Source organism: Zea mays, chromosome 1 (genome assembly GCF_902167145.1).
Source record: "Zea mays cultivar B73 chromosome 1, Zm-B73-REFERENCE-NAM-5.0, whole genome shotgun sequence".
NCBI classification, from domain to species: Eukaryota; Viridiplantae; Streptophyta; class Magnoliopsida; order Poales; family Poaceae; genus Zea; species Zea mays.
This window is the reverse complement of record NC_050096.1, coordinates 185,934,170-185,954,009: the sequence shown is the minus strand read 5'-3', so window position 1 is coordinate 185,954,009 and position 19,840 is coordinate 185,934,170. Positions and strand designations below refer to the sequence as shown.

At 44.7% G+C, this 19,840-nt stretch overlaps 1 protein-coding gene across 1 annotated transcript; it reads left to right on the top strand.

Moving 5' to 3' along the window:
• The first annotated feature begins 896 nt into the window (after nucleotides 1–896).
• Nucleotides 897–12,695, top strand: LOC541644 (plastidic general dicarboxylate transporter). The gene is made up of 4 exons (NM_001111399.2): nucleotides 897–1,792; nucleotides 9,379–9,692; nucleotides 10,306–10,754; nucleotides 12,292–12,695. The coding sequence occupies exons 1-4, from the start codon at nucleotides 1,016–1,018 to the stop codon at nucleotides 12,405–12,407; spliced, it is 1,656 nt and encodes a 551-aa protein (NP_001104869.1). The 5' UTR covers nucleotides 897–1,015; the 3' UTR covers nucleotides 12,408–12,695.
• The last annotated feature ends 7,145 nt before the right edge of the window (nucleotides 12,696–19,840 follow it).

Below are 19,840 nucleotides of genomic sequence, written 5' to 3'. Positions count from 1 at the left end.
TTTATTTGCTTATTTATATATTCAACAATGTTTCATTTGCAATATAAATCTGTAAAAAAGCGATGTGATGTTGAGGTGAGCTTACGATGTTCGATAGTGCGATCGGTAATGTGATTGATGGTTGGAGTGGGTGTTAAGGGCCATTGCCTATAGGATGTTTGGTATAGCTTTTCTCCACTCTATAGCAGTTCTGCTTCAAAACTTTAGATGTAGTAGCTCTAAATGAATGTAATGAAGATCAATCTGACCTTGCTTTATACATAATAACTTGAACTTGCTTTATATATAATAAGATTATGCACATGAAGAATTTAGAATGTACCCGCCATTGGTATTGGCTATGAGAAAACAATATATGTCGTTTTTAAGAATTTTATAGCAGTAAAGGAGCTACTCCAAATCATTGTTACTTTTATCTCTCAAAACTTTATGGTGTTTGTAATGTTGGAGTTAGATTGTTTAGCTGACTGTGGTTAGATTTTTTCTCTTAATTTTTGCTCCAAACACAACTATTTTACCACGTCTATTAAATTTTCTAGAGCTAGCGAGAGAATACCCGAAACAAGGCGTGAGGAACAGAGGAGTACCCGAACGGGTAGAGACGGTGACCACGAGACATATGACGTGGGCACTGATGCACGTCATGTCATAGGCAATACCGTAGATTCCGCCCATATCAACATCTGAACCATACAGCCACACCTGACGATCCCAATCTTCCTTCTCACTGCCGATGGGGTCCACCCCGCCGATTCCTGAAACAAAACTGGTTGCGATGATCTGTCATCAAACCGAAGGAGATCCGCACATACGTACAATTGTACAGTACAGTAGAGAAACTGGTCCCACTAGTACACTACCCCTGCTGTCAAGAGCAGCCTGACAGTGACAGATCACGCCTCTCCAGCTCCCCGTTTTATAAAAACAAAACAAACAAAAACAAATCTTACCTGTCGTTGCTCTCCGCCGCCACCAGTGCCCGTAGCGCTCGCCGCCGCCGCCGCCGCCGCCACCAATGGAGAGCCTCCGGCTCGCCGTCACCCACCGACCGGCTCTCCCTCTCCCGACCTCCCATAGCCACCTCCGCCGCCGCCATCTGCACCTCCACCTCCACTCTTACCCCAATCCCCTCTCCCTCTCACCCCCCATCGCCTCCCACCTCTCACCTATCCCTCGCCGCCACCTGCCCCCGCTCCTCGCCTCCGCATCGGCCTCTCAAGCGAGCTCTAAGCCGGCGGCGTCGGCGGCATCTGGCGGTGCTAAACCGCTGCCCCTCTTTCTCTCGCTTGCCGCCGGCCTCGCCGTCCGCTTCCTCGTGCCGCGGCCGGCCGAGGTAACCCCAGAGGCCTGGCAGCTCCTCTCCATCTTCCTCTCCACCATCGCGGGGCTCGTCCTCGGCCCGCTCCCCGTCGGTGCGTGGGCGTTCCTTGGCCTCACAGCCACCGTCGCCACCCGCACGCTCCCCTTCACCGCCGCGTTCGGGGCGTTCACTAACGAAGTCATCTGGCTCATCGTCATATCCTTCTTCTTCGCGCGCGGCTTTGTCAAAACCGGACTCGGCGACCGCGTCGCCACGTACTTCGTCAAATGGCTGGGGCGCAGCACTTTGGGCCTATCCTATGGGCTTGCCATCAGCGAGGCTCTCATCTCCCCTGCCATGCCCAGCACCACGGCCAGGGCTGGAGGTGTTTTCCTTCCCATCGTCAAGTCGCTATCGCTCTCGTCCGGAAGCAAGCCCAACGATCCATCGGCGAAGAAACTCGGCTCTTATCTTGTGCAATCGCAGTTACAGGTAACAACGGCGCGCTTGAATGCTTGATCATGCAGTGCAGATGCATGCTGGTTTTACATTAAGATGTTACCAGTCTAATAAATCCCGCTGTTATATCAGATATTCGTTTTGGCTCTGAGCCTTTTAAATTTTGTTCCAGATAGATGAATCGGTGCATGTGCCTGCCTAGTGCTTATATCTCTAGAAGCAGAAGCATGCTGCATGCATTTTTTTTTTCTTTCGGAAATCTGATAGTGATAGCTGCATCCGTTACTGTTACACTGTTACTGTTGTTGGGGGTGAACTTCTTACATAGATTATAAGTGGGATGTGTGCCGAGTAGGAGAAAGGGGGGAGAGAAGAGAAACGGGCCCTAAGTTTACCGTCAGCTTATGCACAAGAAAAGAAAATACGTGAGACAAACAAGTGGGCCTTAGAGTAGCTAACTACTAAATAGAACGAGTTGTATTATTAGCCTTGCTTAAAACTATTGTACTCTGTAATTGTTAATATGATAGGGCCTACTAATGGAAACTGCGTCTTAAGATTATTTAGTGTCTCATAGAAATCCACACTGATGCTAATCACCACTGAATTGAAAAACCGTGTTCACTCTTGAGTGCAGTTTGAGTCATTTGATTGCATAACAGTGATTTGAAGGACTGAACAAATTGATCCTTAAAAATATTTGTTATGGTTGTTTGCCTTGTTGGTCACTTGACTCAATGCAAAGAAAGCCGTGAAACAAACATGGCATTTCTATGAATCGTAGTGCATCGTATACTAATCATTTTGCTAGTCTAGCGTTCAGCTGGCTATTTTCTGGATACAGTGATACACAGATATAGAATTATAGATACATGTGTATTCATTTTATTGCTAAAGAATCTGGTAGATTCTTGTGCATACGGCCTTAGTCTGCTACTGCACCCCCCCTGTAGATCTAGCACTGGTCAAATGTTTTTTTTCTAGTGCTGGTTGAGTGTTTGTTCACCTAATTAGTAGCCAACATCTTGCTTTAGTTATGTGATGTAATGCATTAGTAACATCAGAGTCTCATTGTTTATAGATTTCAGTTGCTACTCTATGTCCTTACCTTCTTGTTGTTTCTGTATAAGATCGTGTTTATAGTATCAATCTTGCAATTGCTCTCACCATATATGTATATGGTGTTGAAGAATTCCTTGGGAGTCTGTGTGAGTGCCTCCTTGGTTGCTCTGAAATACCAGAAGACACTGAACAAATCTATAAACTGTTTAGAATGGGTCCGTGAAGGACAGGCCTGACGCAATGATGAGAAGCCTTCCGACTGAGCCTAAGGTCTTGGGGTTAGATACAACCTCTCTGCAAAATGCAGGGGTAAGTCTTGCCTCGGTTATTCCTTTCTCAAACCCCACTCACGTGGGAGCCGTCGACGCTAGATCTGTCCTTTTTTAGAATGGGTCCATGTTGTGTGATGGTAGGAAGGGACTCTGACTAGGCAGTGCTTGTAGATGACCTGAGCTTGCTCAAGGCGGACATAGGCAAGAAGCTCATGACGTTTGGCCACAGACTTGGTCACCACAGCAACCCACGTCTCGCCTGGCTCATAGGAGTGGATGGTCGGGGGATCTCTCCCATCGAGGATTTTGAACAATGTCTCCTGGACTGAAGACTGGAAGGTGGTGGTGTAGACTTGTTCTGCTTACAGCAGGACCCTCTATGCAGCCCATAGTCATGATCGGTAATGAGGCAAAGTTTTTACCCTTGGCGCCCTATGGAAGAGATAGAAAGGATATTGTTTCGTTGCTTAATCCAAATGTATATGTTATGTTCGGCAAAGTGTACACCCGAAGGCCCAGAAGGGCAGTTGATCGACCCACAGTAGGGGTCGATGCAGATAAGAGATTAGGGGAGGATTAAATATGTTCAGTTGCAGGATTGTTATGCAACAAATCCAGTCCTTAAAATAAGGAGTCTGTTAGCTAAGTCTTAGGAGATAAGTCGTAGGATGTGGAGTCTGCCAGGAGGACTCGGACTATATAGTCCTTTTGGTTGTAATCATGAATGTAAAGCAAGTATTAATCTAAAGAAGGGATTACTCTTGCCTCACCCTGTTCGCCTGTTCACCGCCGGGCGTGGAGCTTCTGTGATCATCACGGCTCCCGCACGACCATCCTCTTCCCATCCCATCTCCACCAGCCATACGTACAATCTTCGCAGTAGGGGAGTTCCTACCAACCTGGTATCAGATATGCCGCGATGAAACGCTCCTCTGCCGCCCAATCACCATCCTCGGAGTCGGTCACGACGGCCCTGGCAGAGATCCAGCGCCAACTAGGGATTTTCGCCACCTAGATGTCTTCGATCTCCTCCCGCGTGGCTGCAATCGAGAAGCCGCCTGAACCAGCCGTCGTCTTACCTCCGCCAGAAGGGCCCTACTGCATGTCGGGTTATGGGGGTCTTGCCCCCGGCCACGACAGGGGCCGCCGCCGTTCCACCACAGCAACCCACCACCACCACCAACCCGACCACCACCTATTCCACCATTGATTCCACCACCCCACTGCCACTCCTATGGTTTTTAAAGCGATAAGGCGAGACAAGGCGTTGGACCACCGCCTGGACGCCTAGGCGAGGTAGGCGGGCAAGGCGCCTAGGCATTGGACCTCCGCCTGGACGCCTAGGCGACACCTTAAGAATAGTGGCCACTCCATCTGCTGCCTTTCCCGCATTCCCCATCACCCATACCACAGCTGCAGCCAATGCCACACATAGTGGCCAGTACCCAATTACAGTCTGCTACAATAGGCGTGCCCCGTTTCCACTGCCTCGAGTTTGCCATGTTTGATGGCAAGGAAGATCCTCTCCAGTGGCTAAATCGGTGTGAACAGTTCTTCGAAGGACAACACGCGTTAGAGGAGGAGAAAGTCTGGCTTGCCTCCTATCACATGACATGAATTGTCCGGACATGGTACACCCAGCTTCAACGCGACGAGCCTTCCTTGTCGTGGGGAGTTTTCAAGCAGCACTGGCAACTCCGATTTGGGCCGCCACTACGCAACAATCCTCTCGGCGAATTGGCACGCCTTCCCTTCCGCACGACGGTAGATGACTACCAGGAAAGATTTTGGGACCCGCTAGCCCAGACAGCCCCACTCTCCTAGGAGCAGAAGGTGCACCTGTTTGCAACTGACCTTCCAAAGCGTATTAAGATCGATGTGGAACTCATGGCACCACGTGATCTCAATCACGCCCTGAGTTTGGCACAAGCATATGAACAGAGGTCGCAGGCGCTCGACACCCACCCGACACCAAACTCCAGCAAGTCCCTACACCGGCCACCTCAACGACCGTCAGTACCAGTGCCAGCACATCAACCCGTGATCCCTGCAGCACCCAGCACAGGACAGCAGCGACCATTCAAGAAACTTACCTCAGCTGAGATGACCGAGCGCCGACGTCAGGGGCTCTGTTACAACTGTGACGAGCAGTATGTCCGGGGACACCGTTGCCCTCGGCCTTTTTATCTAGAGGTCGCTGATTTTGAGGAAGACGAAGATCCGGCGCACTGCAGAACCAGATCAAGAACCAATGATTTCCCTGCATGCCTTAACTGGCATTCAATCAGAAGACACAATGCAGTTGAAGTCTCTATTAGGGGAAGGTCTCTCACAGCACTACTAGACACGGGCTCCACGCACAACTTCATCAACTTGGGCACAACGAGAGCTCTGCAACTGGAGTACAGCCCCAACAATGGTCTCCAGGCCATGGTAGCAAACGGTGACAAAGTCACCTGCTGCAGGTTTCCCAATAGGATGGGCATTACTATCAGCCTAGAAGAGTTTCTAATAGATGCATATGCTATTCCACTTGACTCCATTGATGTTATTCTCGGCGTCCAGTTTCTGCATACATTGGGGCCAATTCTTTGGGACCTAGAGGACTTGTGTCTCGCCTTTTGGCGAAGGGGAAAGAAGATTTTGTGGAAAGGTTTGGGCTCGTCTCGGGACGACATTCACATGCACCCTGCAGTCTGGGCAGTCAAAACAGCAAGTGCCGAACACAGGCCTATGATGGATAGCCTACTCCAGCAGTTCCAGGCGGTTTTTGCAACACCTACTGGCCTTCCCCCAGCAAGAAGGTGTGACCATAGGATCCACCTATTGCCAGGAACAACCCCTGTAGCGGTGCGACCATATAGGTACCCACAACTTTAGAAAGATGAACTTGAGGCACAATGCACGACTATGTTACAGCAAGGCATTATCAGATTCAGCACCTCGACGTTTTCGGCACCTGTCCTTCTAGTAAAGAAGCCAGATGATTCATGGCGATTTTGCATCTATTACAGGGCACTGAATGAGAAAACTGTAAGGATAAATACCCTATACCGGTGGTCGATGAGCTACTAGATGAGCTTCATGGGGCCCATTTCTTCACTAAGTTGGACCTCCGCTCTGGTTATCATCAGACATCAGGTCTGAGTCCACCCATAGGACGTGCACAAAACAGCCTTCCGGACACACCATGGGCACTTCGAGTTTTGGTGATGCCATTTGGCCTCTCAAATGCTCCTGCAACTTTTCAGGCTTTGATGAATGAAGTATTGGGTCGATTCCTCCGTCGTTTCGTGCTCGTATTTTTTGACGACATTCTCATATACAATGCAACGTGGTCAGAACACCTCATACATGTCAAGGCAGTCCTGAAAACTCTTCACACCAACCAGCTCTTTGTCAAACAGTCCAAATGTGACTTCGGGGCTACTTATGTGGCATTTTTAGCCCACATAGTATCAGCCAAGGGGATGGCCGTAGACAGCAGCAAGGTTGAGACAGTAACATCATGGCCAATACCACAATCACCACGAGGTCTACGGGGGTTTTTGGGATTAGCAGACTATTATCGGAAATTCATCCAGGATTTTGGAATCATCGCGGCTCCATTAACCAATTTGCTTAAGAAAGAAGGCTTCAAATGGTGCCCAGATGCAGACTCAACATTCCAAACACTCAAAAAGGCCCTCTCGTCAGCCCCGGTACTCAAGCTGCCAGATTTTGAGCAATCCTTCATAGTGGACTGCGACGCGTCGGGCTCTGGGTTTGGTGCTGTCCTCCACCAATACCAGGGACCTATAGCCTTATTCAGTCGGCCTTTTTGCAGCACGCCATGTCAAGCTAGCAGCATATGAAAGAGAACTCATAGGATTGGTACGACATTGGCGTCCATACCTATGGGGCAGGAAGTTTGTGGTGCACACTGATCATTTTAGCCTCAAATATATGTTGGTCCAGCGGTTATCAACAGTGCCCCAGCATCAGTGGATAAGTAAACTATTTGGGTTTGACTTCAAGGTGGAATATGTTGGACCAGCGGTTATCAACAGTAGCTGATGCATTGCCGCGGCGCGACTCACCAGAGGAATCTGTTTATGCTCTCTCAACACCCACATTCCAGCTATACAAAGAATTAGAAGCAGATTGTGCACAAAACAGGGAGTGGCAGCACCTACATGCACAGATCCAGGAGGGCAGCTTGGGGGATCCATGGCACATGAGGGATGGATTAATATTGCATGGACAACAAATTTTTGTACCAGCCTCGTCACCAATTATCCCAGCAATACTTGAGGCTGCACACTCTGCAGGACACGGCGGAATTCAAAAAACCCTCCATCGGTTAAGGACAGACTTCTTCCTTACCAAGCATAGGGCACTAGTAAAGGATTGGGTACGATCCTGTGTCATTTGTCAAAAAAACAAAACTGAAGCTCCACAACCAGCAGGCCTGCTTCAACCGTTGGAGGTACCAACGCAAATATGGACATATATTGCAATGGATTTCGTTGCGGGGTTGCCAAAAGTCCATGGAAAATCAGTCATATTGACAGTGGTAGACCGGTTCTCTAAATATGCACACTTAATTGCACTAAGTCACCCGTACACAGCAGCTACAGTAGCCCGAGCATTTTTTGATGGTATAGTCAGACTACACGGTTTCCCAAGCTCAATAGTCAGTGATCGGGACCCGGTGTTTATAGGACATGTTTGGAAGGATCTCTTCAAGCTAGCAGGGGTCACACTGAGAATGAGTACAACATTTCATCCCCAAACATATGGTCAGTCTGAGGTAGTCAACAAAACAATTGCCATGTATCTGAGGTGCATCACAGGGGATCGGCCTAGGGCTTGGGTGAACTTGCTAGCTTGGGCAGAGTATTGCTACAATACATCCTACCATTCAGCTCTCAAAACAACCCCATTCCGTGTAGTTTATGGTAGAGATCCTCCACCACTCATCCCATATCAGCTTGGGACTGCTGCTACGCAAGTCGTGGACCAGATGCTCCATGAGCACGATCTGTTCCTTGGGGAGCTCCGAGACAGGCTACTACAAGCTCAAGAACATGCATGCAGGTTTTATGATGGGAAGCACCGCGAGCTCGAGTTCAGTGTTGATGATTGGGTATGGCTCCGTCTTCTACATCGACAGGCTCAGTCACCAGTCGACCGTCCCAAAGGAAAACTGGGACCACGCTATGCAGGACCCTTCCGTGTGATTGAAAAGGTGGGCTTTGTGGCGTATAGACTCGAATTGCCAAAAGGGGCGCACATCCACGATGGCTTTCATGTGGGACTCCTCAAACCCTTTCGGTGCACCCCACCCTTGCTGCCTCCAGATACGCTGCCAATGGAGAATGGGTGGCTGCTTCCAACTCCAGAGAAGGTCCTCAGAGCACGAGCAATGGCGGGTGCTAGTGCAGTGGAATGGAGCGCAGCCAGAAGATGCCACTTGGGAGCCTATGCAATAGTTCAAAGCATCGTACCCTCTTTTTCAGCTCGAGGACGAGCTGTTCGTCGAGGGAGGGACAAATGTTATGTTCGGCAAAGTGTACAGCCGAAGGCCCAGAAGGGCAGCTGATCGGCCCATAGTAGGGGTCGATGCAGATAAGAGATTAGAGGAGGATTAGATATGTTCTGTTGCAGGATTGTTATGCAACAAATCCAGTCCTTAAAATAAGGAGTCCGTTAGCTAAGTCTTAGGAGATAAGTCTCAGGATGTGGAGTCTGTTAGGAGGACCCGGACTATATAGTCCTTTTGGTTGTAATCATGAATGTAAAGCAAGTATTAATCTAAAGAAAGGATTACTCTTGCCTCACCCTGTTCGCCTGTTCACCGCCGGGCGTGGAGCTTATGTGATCATCACGGCTCCCGCACGGCCATCCTCTTCCCGTCCCATCTCCATCAGCGTGGAGCTTCTGTGCACACTCAGACTAAGTGAGCATTATGATTTGACACGAAGGGTGTACTTGCAAGGATAATTTTGATGTGCTGAGATACAACCATAATTAATCGATGAAGCAGTGAGATATCCATTTGTTAAGCACAAACTAATTGTGGGTACATGACTACATATATTTTTCTTTGAACAAATTGAAATCTTACATTTGAATTGGAAATTAGCCTCAAAATGTGAGTGTTCTTATATGTGGTTTCTTGTGTTTAAGTGGACTTGTGTCCTCTGTAGTTGTACTAGTTATGTTTTCGCTTCTTAATAATTAGTGCATTTTAAAAATTGATCAATGGATTTACTGTGTTGGTTTCTGATGCTTGATTGACAGGCAGCTGCGAACTCCAGTGCTCTCTTCTTGACAGCAGCTGCACAGAACCTGTTGTGTCTGAAGTTAGCAGAGGAGATTGGTGTTAGTATCGGAAACCCATGGATTACTTGGTTCAAGGTTTCTAGCGTGCCAGCAGTTCTTGGGCTTTTAGTGACTCCTTATTTGATTTACAAAATATTCCCCCCTGAAATAAAGGACACTCCTGAAGCCCCAGCATTAGCTGCCGAGAAGCTAAAGAACATGGGTCCAGTAACAAAAAATGAATGGGTCATGATTGGGACGATGCTTCTTGCAGTCTCACTATGGATTTTTGGGTAAGACTTTTCTTTTTAAAGAGAATTTTCCCCATGAATTGACTTGCAATCTGTAACTAAACTTTTGGTAACTGAACTTTTGTATTTAATTTCACCGTTCACTGTTTTTGGAATCATGCAAGGGCGTGTTTGGCACAGCTCTGGTTCCAGCTTCAGCGTGAAGCTGTGGTGTATAATATAAATTTAATTAGTTTTAAAAATATTTTTAATCTAAATAAGAAACAAAATGACTTATCCAAATGTCTTTTAAAAGTTTGTAACCTCAGTTTCATGATTGTTTGAAGCTTTTACTAAATTTATGAAGCTGAAGCATTCCTAAATAGGACCTAAGTATATATACGCAGCTCAAGAGCACAAGTACCTTTCTTGACTGGTGCCTGCTGTAGTTGTTATTGTGATAATGTTCACATCACAGAGCACTGAGGAGCATTGTTCTGTGAGTTTTCCATGAAAAGTTCCTGTAGTAGTCTGTGGTTCCACTCATGATTGTGGTGGCAGCTAAAATTTTCTTTCTTCTTTACGACCAAGAGTCAATATGATTCATAAATATCCAGTTTTCCTTTTTTTTGTTGATGAGGAACACAAAAGACTCAGCCTGTTTCTAATATGGCAGGGAAACTATTGGCGTATCCAGCGTTGTTGCTGCAATGATTGGACTCTCAATACTTCTTGTGCTTGGAGTGCTAAACTGGGAGGATTGTTTGAATGAGAAGTCTGCATGGGACACCCTAGCTTGGTTTGCTATTTTAGTTGGTTTGGCTGGGCAGCTTACTAACCTTGGGATTGTGTCCTGGATGTCGAATTGTGTTGCCAAGGTTCTTCAATCTTTCTCATTGAGCTGGCCTGCAGCATTTGTTGTCCTTCAGGCCTCGTACTTCTTTATTCACTATATATTTGCAAGCCAAACTGCACATGTTGGAGCTTTATACTCAGCATTTCTTGCGATGCATTTAGCAGCTGGTGTGCCAGCTCTAATGTCGGCACTTGCTTTGGCATACAATGCAAACCTCTTTGGAGCACTAACACACTATAGTAGCGGGCAATCTGCAGTATACTTTGGAGGTAATTGTGCTTTTCCATCTCTTTTGTTGAATAGTACATATTTTTCCAAGTTTGCTCGCAATCCACTGCGTTCGATTGCTACATTCCATGTTTCAAGCCTGGTTTTCAATACCAATTTACAGAGCGGTTAATTAACTGATTAACTTCTACTGGTATGCAATTTGTAGTGTAGAACATATCTTGATGCACCATATTTTGTGTTCTTTCCGTCGATTCCATTTACTACTAAATTCTTTTCAAGCATCAACTTCTATTTCGCTAAGTATGAAAGTGTATTTGATCATGAAAACTACCTTCATATTTATTGTGGTGGTGGCTAGGTTTGAGAGAGCGCAAGGGGATTGGGCAAGGGCCTTGCCCACGATTGAGCAAGAGAGAAGGGTTTTTCTTCTAAATTCTTGCTTGAATAGATTGTTACATCTCCTTTTCTTATATAGAGAGTCTTGCTTAACTCCTAAAGATATATCATAACCAAATCAATCTAATTTATCTCTTTTAGGTAACCAAATCTTTTCTTATTCTGACTAACCAAATCAATTTAACTTATTCTTTCCTTGTCCGAACAATTCCACTTGCCAACACCACTCTACTCCTTCAAGACAGCTGTGTTGGTGGTCATGGCTACAGATGTCGATGTTCCCATGGAATGGTGTGACATGTGTAAAACCACCTGTATCCCATGGAGTAGTTTGGTGGGTGTCAAGCCTGGGAGTAGTCGCAATAATGACTAGCAGAGACGCCCTTGTGGAGGCTAGTGACGGAATGCGACAACACTACATAGGGTGTGCCTGCAAAGGACCCCATGTCTTCTCGTTGGATGGCTATTGGTCTGTGTGCCTCACCGGGAAGTCCCCAATGTTGAGGTACCCTAAGGAGCGAGCGGAACATGTGCCCTAGGGGTCAGGCGCTCGGGGCTGGCGCAAGAAGTGCCCGAGGGTTGGGGCACCTGGGGATGGTGCAAGAAGTGCCCCAAAGGCCAAGGCGCTTGAGGTCGATCCATGAAATGCTCTAGGGACGTGAACAAAAGGTGCCTCTAGGGCCAAGATTTGCCTAGGGGGCAGGGTGCTAGGGGCTGGCACAAGAAGTGCCCTGGGCTGGTGGTGTCGGAACCTTAGATCTTCGATACCGGATGTCATATCCTAAATTCTTGATTGATTAGATTGATACATCTCTTCTCCTTGTGAGGCTTACCTAACCTCTAAGAAAATATGGTAACCAAATCAACCTAAATCTGTTTCCTAATTCTTTCTTTATTCTAACTAACCAAATCTTTCCTTATCCTAGCAATCCAAATCATACAAACTTATTCTTTTTTCCTTATCTAACAACTCCACTTGCCATAACAATATCTGTGCTCAGAACAAAATGATAATTCAAATGGAGCTTTATAATGAAAAGAAAGCACAGGCTGCTGCACATAGTAGACATATGAAGATTTTTTTTGCTTGTTTTAGTTAGATCATCCTTATAGGCGCTTTAATAAATAAAGCTTTAATATTTGTTCTGTGCTGAGTAACCTGATGTTTTTCTCGTGCAGCGGGGTATGTTGACCTTCCGGATGTATTCAAGCTGGGTTTTATAACAGCCGCAATCAATGCTGTAATTTGGGGAGTTGCTGGTGCATTATGGTGGAAATTTTTGGGTCTTTATTGAGTGTCGGGGCAGTGTAAGTACGTGAAAATCGTACCATATTATCAAACAAGTAATTCATGATCCAGCATCGGAGGTGGCCAGGTGGGTTCGTTTTTCTTCCGAGGGCCTATGAATGCATCATAACAGAGGAACGCTCATCTTTAGAAGTTTTTGAGCATTATCATCAACCTAGAAAGCAGATATGTTTTCGTAGGTTCTTAAATCGACGGTCGTTATATATCCTTTGATTTGATTGTTGTACCCTCGTATCTCCTCCCCAAGGTAAATAAAATGCATGAGGGACTTTTGAATTTTGATGGTCCAAATCCATGAAAATCAAGTGCATGAAAAGTCTAGCACAAGGAAACTGTGCAGTCTGCTATTATTATATCTCCCTGCCTGTATACATGAAGTCATGAACAGAGGCGCAGTTTGAGGAGGTCCACAACTCCACATTAGAGCAAGTATAATAGCCGGTTGTAAGACTGTCTCTAGTAGACAACGTAAAATAGAAGACACAAAATTGTAGATATTGTTTGACACTGTTTATATAGTAGAGTTTGAAATAGAAGATAAGATAGGAGATATGATAGTGAATCTGCTGTAGATAGCCTAAGCTAGCTAAATTAGAGATGGTAATGGGTAAATATCCATTAGACATTACTATCCCATATCTATATCCATGACAAAAAATAATCTCGTCAGATCACTCATATTTACTGGTGGGTATGGATTTACTCTCGTATCCATGCACATATGGGTATGAGTAAAGATTAAACATATATCAAAATAGTATATTATACCAACGTCAAGTATATCCATCTAAATACCATTACAAATTTTTTAGTACCATTCAATCATACATTCAACAACATCATAGATAATTGGATAAAGTAGCAACACTAGTATAATATCACATAACACATTACATGTTTCATTACATTGTCATTAAATAGTTGTTAAACTTTCTATATGGCCTAAAGGGTTGTTAAATAGTTAAAAAAGATGGATGACTAAAGTTCAAGTGCATGTTTTTGGGCTAAGTTTGTACTGGGTATTTTATAACCATGTGTTAACAGGTATAGGTGGGGGCAGGACGTTCTAATACCCGTTTACTTGTTGGGCGAAGGTTTTTGTCCAATAAGAGACCCATGAGTAGAATATTTAGCACATATACATACCCTAATGGAGTAAATACCCATCAGGTATCGGGTTGCGGTTACCCATTGCCATCTCTAGGGTAAATGCTGATATAGAAGAGAGAGTAGAAGTGGGCTACAAACTAACAGCCAGCTTATATACACGAGAACCATTTTTTGTGAGAGTGACAAGTGGACCATGTATTAATTATAAAGGGCTGATATTATACATATCGACTATAAGTTCGGCGGCAAAGGTTCTTATATTCAGCAGTTGGTTATATTATTAAACTTGCTCTTAGTCCAGCTCCAACCACACCCCCCCCACAAGTGTCCCGTTGGCTATATTATTAAACTTACTCTTAGTGTAGCTCCAACCACACCCCCACAAGCGCCCCACCCCACGTACCATGTCTTATGGGGAGGAGCTACTCCAACAGCCCCCACGGGCCACGGTCCACCTCATATGTGGAGAGAGAGGAGAAATTCCCCCCTTATAAGGTGAGTTATAATGTCCATATTCTTTAATTTTTCCATTTATGTGTGATATTAACCTTTTTAAGCGCCGTAACTTTGATAACAATGTGTATTATGACAGTACGAATAGTCCATGATTTTTTAAACTTCAAAAATTGATGAGAAAATGTTAAATAATTGAATTATAGTATATAGGAGAAACTGGATAAGATGAATGGTTGGAGTCTGGAGACGTCTTGTATGTGGGTGGAGTATCTTTTAGGGTGTTGTAGTAAAATATTATAGAAAATACAGATGAGGGAGAAATGTGGGGGAAATAGTTGGAGATGGCCTTACACTTCCCCACTCCCTCACCACCACCCTAAACGACTGTACAAAAATTGCGTAGAACTGTACTAGTTGTGTACAACTAAGGCCCCGTTTCAATCTCACGGGATAAACTTTAGCTTCCTGCTAAACTTTATCTATATGAATTGAAGTGCTAAATTTTAGCTCTTTGGGGTGTTTGGACTACTCTAATAAAGTTTAGCATATTGGAATAAAAAGACACCCATGCCCCTAATGCGGAGAGAGAGGGAATGGGGTTAGAGGGTATGGGTGGAAAATGGGGTTCCCTGGCCCACATTTAGCTCCTTTTAGCACTCCTTGAGCAACTTATGAGATAATAGTTGCTAAATTTTATCACACCACCATTAGCTCTTCTGTTTAGATCATCAAATGACTAAAAGCAGCTAAAAAGAGCTGCTAAAGTTTATCTCTTGAGATTGAAACAAGGCCTAATAAAAGGGCATGTGCTAATGCTTGTCCTTTGGACATCAATGCTCGAGCTCGCGGTGGATTAAGGGGGTGTTTGGACCGCTCTGCTCCATAAATAACTTGTTTTTGTGAGGTTTGCTATATCCTCATGGAGTTTCAAAGTATTTATCCGCCTTTGCCACTGATTACACAATAAAACATTTCATTCTATTCACCTCCCCATACACACTCTCCCATATCGGTTCACAGAAAAAATCCTCTACCCACTTTGCCTCGCTTGCTACCACCATCGCCTAGGACCTCGTGGAGCTTGCTCCTGTTGCCTCCACGCCAATCGCCTAAGACCTCATTGCTAGCCGGGTGACTCCCCTGTCATGCCGCCACCTCCACATCGGCGGGCGACTTCCCTAGTCGCACCTCCTCCATGTAGATGGGCGACCCGGGTCCTAGTGCACCTCCTCAAGAATGGGCCTATCCCTGTGCGCCTTCTCATGAATGGGCGAGCAACTTGTCCTTGTCGCACTTCCATCAAGAGAGATGACTAGGTGAGTGAGATGTGAGAAAGAAACGATGGAGTTGGGCCACCTACATATAGGTTATTTAGAACAAGGGTATAAGAGGCATTTCCTCTAAAAATCTATCATTCATGAAGCTGAAGTTAGATGCTAAGCCCAACAACTTTTTTCTATTCCAACTCTACGGTGGAGCTACTCTATAATAGAGTTCATTGAGTGGAGCTAAATTTCTTAGAGTTGAGCGGTGCCAAACACCCCCCTAAAAGAACAAAACTTTCTATGAATAATAACTCAACAACACCTCAATATCGTAATTCAGAGTTGGTGTTGGCTAAAAAGCATGTTGGGTTGCCTTAACCCACAAATAAATAAATGAAATAGTGAATATATATGAACAACATATTTAGTGTAAAAGGGATTAGGGTGCTAATATGCTAACATCAAACCCTGTCCATCGGATGAACCATCTACAACTGAGCACAATCTCACCTGAGGATAGATTATATGAAAACCTAGGGTTTTTAGAAAACAGTCTAAGAGAAGAGGTGGGATTGCACTTAGCCTTAGATGGTGGATCCGACGAACATGATTTAATGTTAGTACACTAGATAATGCTACCATGCACGCGCGCGCGCGCGCACACACACACACACACGCACACGCACACGCACACGCACGCGCACGCGCACACATGTGGCAGCGCTATTTGTCACCTAGGTGATGATCACCCACCCTATAATTACTTAACTAATCATTAAGTAAATTGTGGATAACTTAACAATTTGTTAAGTCATGCTAGGGTGGGTGATGATCACCTAGGATGATGAATAATATTTCTCTCCCTCTTTCTCTTTAAAGTTTTCACATGAGTAGTAAATCTAAAGAACTCATTGTTTATGGCAGAAACTAGCTAGGAAAATATTGTCTTAGTCTAGGTACATCCTAGTGCCCTAAGAATCCTAGTGGCCTAAGAATATCTATAACTCGATAGTTCTAGGATGCTCACAAAAATGGTGAAAACATGAGAATCGGTCTAAGATCGTGATTCATAAAAAAACTACACTAGAAAGTGGACCCAAGAAAAACAACATGTGTTACACCCCCTTTTTAAGGACAAAACCGAATGATCACTATACATGTGCCAGGATCGAAATTACATGCATAGCTTCGTGATACAATGATATATTAAAAGCACAGTACTTTATTAATAGTGAATAAAAGTATTATACATAACCAAATGTTCATAAAGTTTCCACTAGTAGACACTCTTATAAGCTAACAAAGGAAGATGCCATAACTACATGTTGGGTCTATGCTTCGTCGCCGAAGGTCTTATAGAAAGAAGCGGTCCTCGGATGAAGCTGTTTGTATAATATAGCCGAAGGTTCTTCTTTGTAAAGCTTCGGCATTATAAACCGACTTAAAGATAGAATGACCTTTTAGTCCATAAATGTCTGAGTCAATGTTGTAAGTTTTTATAAGGGGCATACTTGTAATTTCTCACAGGCTGTGTCCTGTGCCTATAAATAGTGAACAGTATTCCGTTACTGTTCACGCATTCTGGTATTTGCAATCGCATCTCTCGGAATATAACCTTTGTCAAGGCATAGGTATCATTGTGTTTAATGATTCAATATATTAAGTGAATATAATATAATGCATCTGTGATTTATTCATCCATTTTATGCCTTTTATTTTGCATTATCTTACAATGTTTATTGAAAGTTTATTACGAAGGTTCAACTTCGTAATAATACTATCATCAACCTTCGTCCAAAACCCATTATCCTCAAAGGAATAATGCTTCACGGACGAAGGACAGTATCATTTAACATTTTATGTTGCCTTGTTCTTAATTTATAGCATTTGAGAACAAGTCCCCAACATTGGCGCCCACCTCCAGTGAACTCACTTCCACTTTTTGAGCTGATGGCTTCGTTCAACAACCAAGCTGGAGCTGCTTCGGACCCGAAGCTGGTGCTCCCGATCACAGGTGGCTCGTCCTCAGAGCCAGCTAACAAGAAACAGAAGAAGGAAGCACAGAGAAGGGTACAACATGTTGGGGTGCAAGGACCCTTCATCAAGTCAAGATGGTCTCACATTCCTATTACCTTTTCCCAAGAGGACCTTCAGCTCAAAGATTACCCACACAACGATGCCATGGTTATCTCTTGTGTTATCAAAGGATTTCTGGTCCATAATGTCTTGGTTGACACAGGCAGTGCAGCTGACATCATATTTGCTAAGGCCTTCAGACAAATGCAAGAGCCAGAAGATAAGATTCATGATGCTACACATCCTCTCTGTGGCTTCGGAGGAAGACAGATTGTGGCACTGGGCAAGATCACCATGTCAGTGACCTTCGGATTCATCAACAATACTAGAACTGAGCAAGTTGTGTTTGACATTGTTGACATGGAATACCCTTACAATGCAATTATTGGTCGTGGTACTCTTAATGCCTTCGAAGCAATCCTTCATCCTGCTTATCTTTGCATGAAGATACCTTCGGATCAGGGACCCATTGCTATCTATGGAAGTCAGGAAGCTGCAAGAAGGGCCGAAGGTAATTGGACTGACTCAAAAGCAATCCATAATATAGATGGAGCTGAAGCTTGTGAACAGTACAAATTCAGAAGGGAGAAAGCAGCTTCAGCAGATCAGCCGAAGCCTATGCTCTTATGTGAGGACATAGCAGAGCAGAAGGTGCTGTTGGGCTCCCAATTATCCGAAGAGCAGGAGAAAACCTTGATAAGGTTTTTGTTCAATAACAAAGATGTTTTTGCATGGTCAGCCAATGATCTATGCGGAGTTAATAGGGATGTTATCGAGCACTCGCTCAATGTCGATCCATCCTTCAGACCTAGAAAGCAAAGGCTTCAGAAAATGTCAGATGATAAGGCCGAAGGTGCTCGCAACGAAGTCAAAAGACTCCTCAGTGCAGGAGTTATCAGAGAAGTGAAGTACCCAGAATGGCTGGCTAACACTGTTATGGTAAAAAAGGCCAATGGCAAGTGGCGAATGTGCATCGATTTTACAGATCTTAACAAGGCTTGTCCGAAGGATGAATTCCCACTACCAAGGATAGACTCTTTAGTTGATGCAGCAGCTTCTTCAGAGCTCATGAGTCTGTTAGACTGCTATTCAGGCTATCATCAAATTTGGATGAAGAAGGAAGATAAGCCGAAAACTAGCTTCATAACTCCAAGTGGCACATATTGCTATCTTCGGATGCCTGAGGGGCTCAAAAACGCTGGAGGAAGTTTTAGCCGAATGACTGCGAAGGTTCTCCAATCTCAAATAGGCAGAAACGTGCTAACTTATGTTGATGACATCATTGTCAAAAGTACGAAGCAGGAGAATCATATTGCTGATCTGCAGGAGACCTTCGCCAGTTTCAGGCAAGCCGGCTTAAAATTAAATCCAGAAAAATGCGTCTTCGGGGTGAAGAAAGGGAAATTTCTTGGATGCTTGGTTTCAACAAAGGGAATTGAAGCTAATCCAAGTAAAATTGAAGCTATACTTCGGATGGAGCCACCAACTACAAAGAAGGGGGCTCAAAGATTGACAAGAAGATTGGCATCTCTCAATAGATTCATATCCAGATCAGCAGAGAGAAATTTACCATTCTTCGAAGTGCTGAAGTCGGCCGAAGTCTTTCAATGGGGACCAATCCAGCAGAAAGCTTTCGAAGAATTGAAACAGTATTTGATAGATCTAACAACATTGACTCCACCAATGCCAGGGGCTCCTTTGTTATTATATGTGGCAGCTTCGCACTCAGCAGTAAGTGCAGCGCTTGTCCAGGAGAAGCTTGATGGTCAAATCAAGAGGCAGGCCCCAATATATTTTGTATCCGAAGTTCTTAGTTTGTCAAAGAAAAATTATACAGAGCTGGAGAAGGTATTGTATGCTGTCTTGATGGCCTCCAGGAAGCTTCGGCACTATTTCCAAGCTTACAACATAATTGTTCCTTCATCACAACCTCTGAAGGATATCATGAGGAACCGAGAAGCTACTGGAAGGATTGGAAAATGGGCTGCAGAGCTCAATGAATTTTGTATTGAATATGTTCATAGATCTTCGATTCAGTCACAGGCGCTGGCAGACTTTATTGCTGATTGGACGCCAGAGGCTCAGGAGGAGGAAACGAATAAAGACAACGAAGCTTGGACAGTGTTTTGTGATGGATCTTGGGGAACCTTCGGAGCAGGAGCGGCTGCTGTGTTGGTTTCACCTTCCAAAGTCAAAACTTGTTATGCGGCAAAGCTTGATTTTAACTGCACAAATAACATTGCTGAGTACGAAGCATTGATTCTAGGTCTTCGGAAGCTAAAAGCAATGGGAATCAGAAGGGCCATACTTAAAACTGATTCCCAGGTTGTTTCGGGCCATATTGACAAAAGTTGCAAGGCTAAGGATCCGAAGCTTGAAAAATATCTGGATATGGTTCGAAGAGTTGAAGCTTCCTTCGAAGGGTTTTCTGTCAAAAATATCCCTCGAGGACAAAATGAGCATGCTGATTTGCTAGCTAAGTCAGCAGCACAGGGGCTGCCTTTACCTTCGG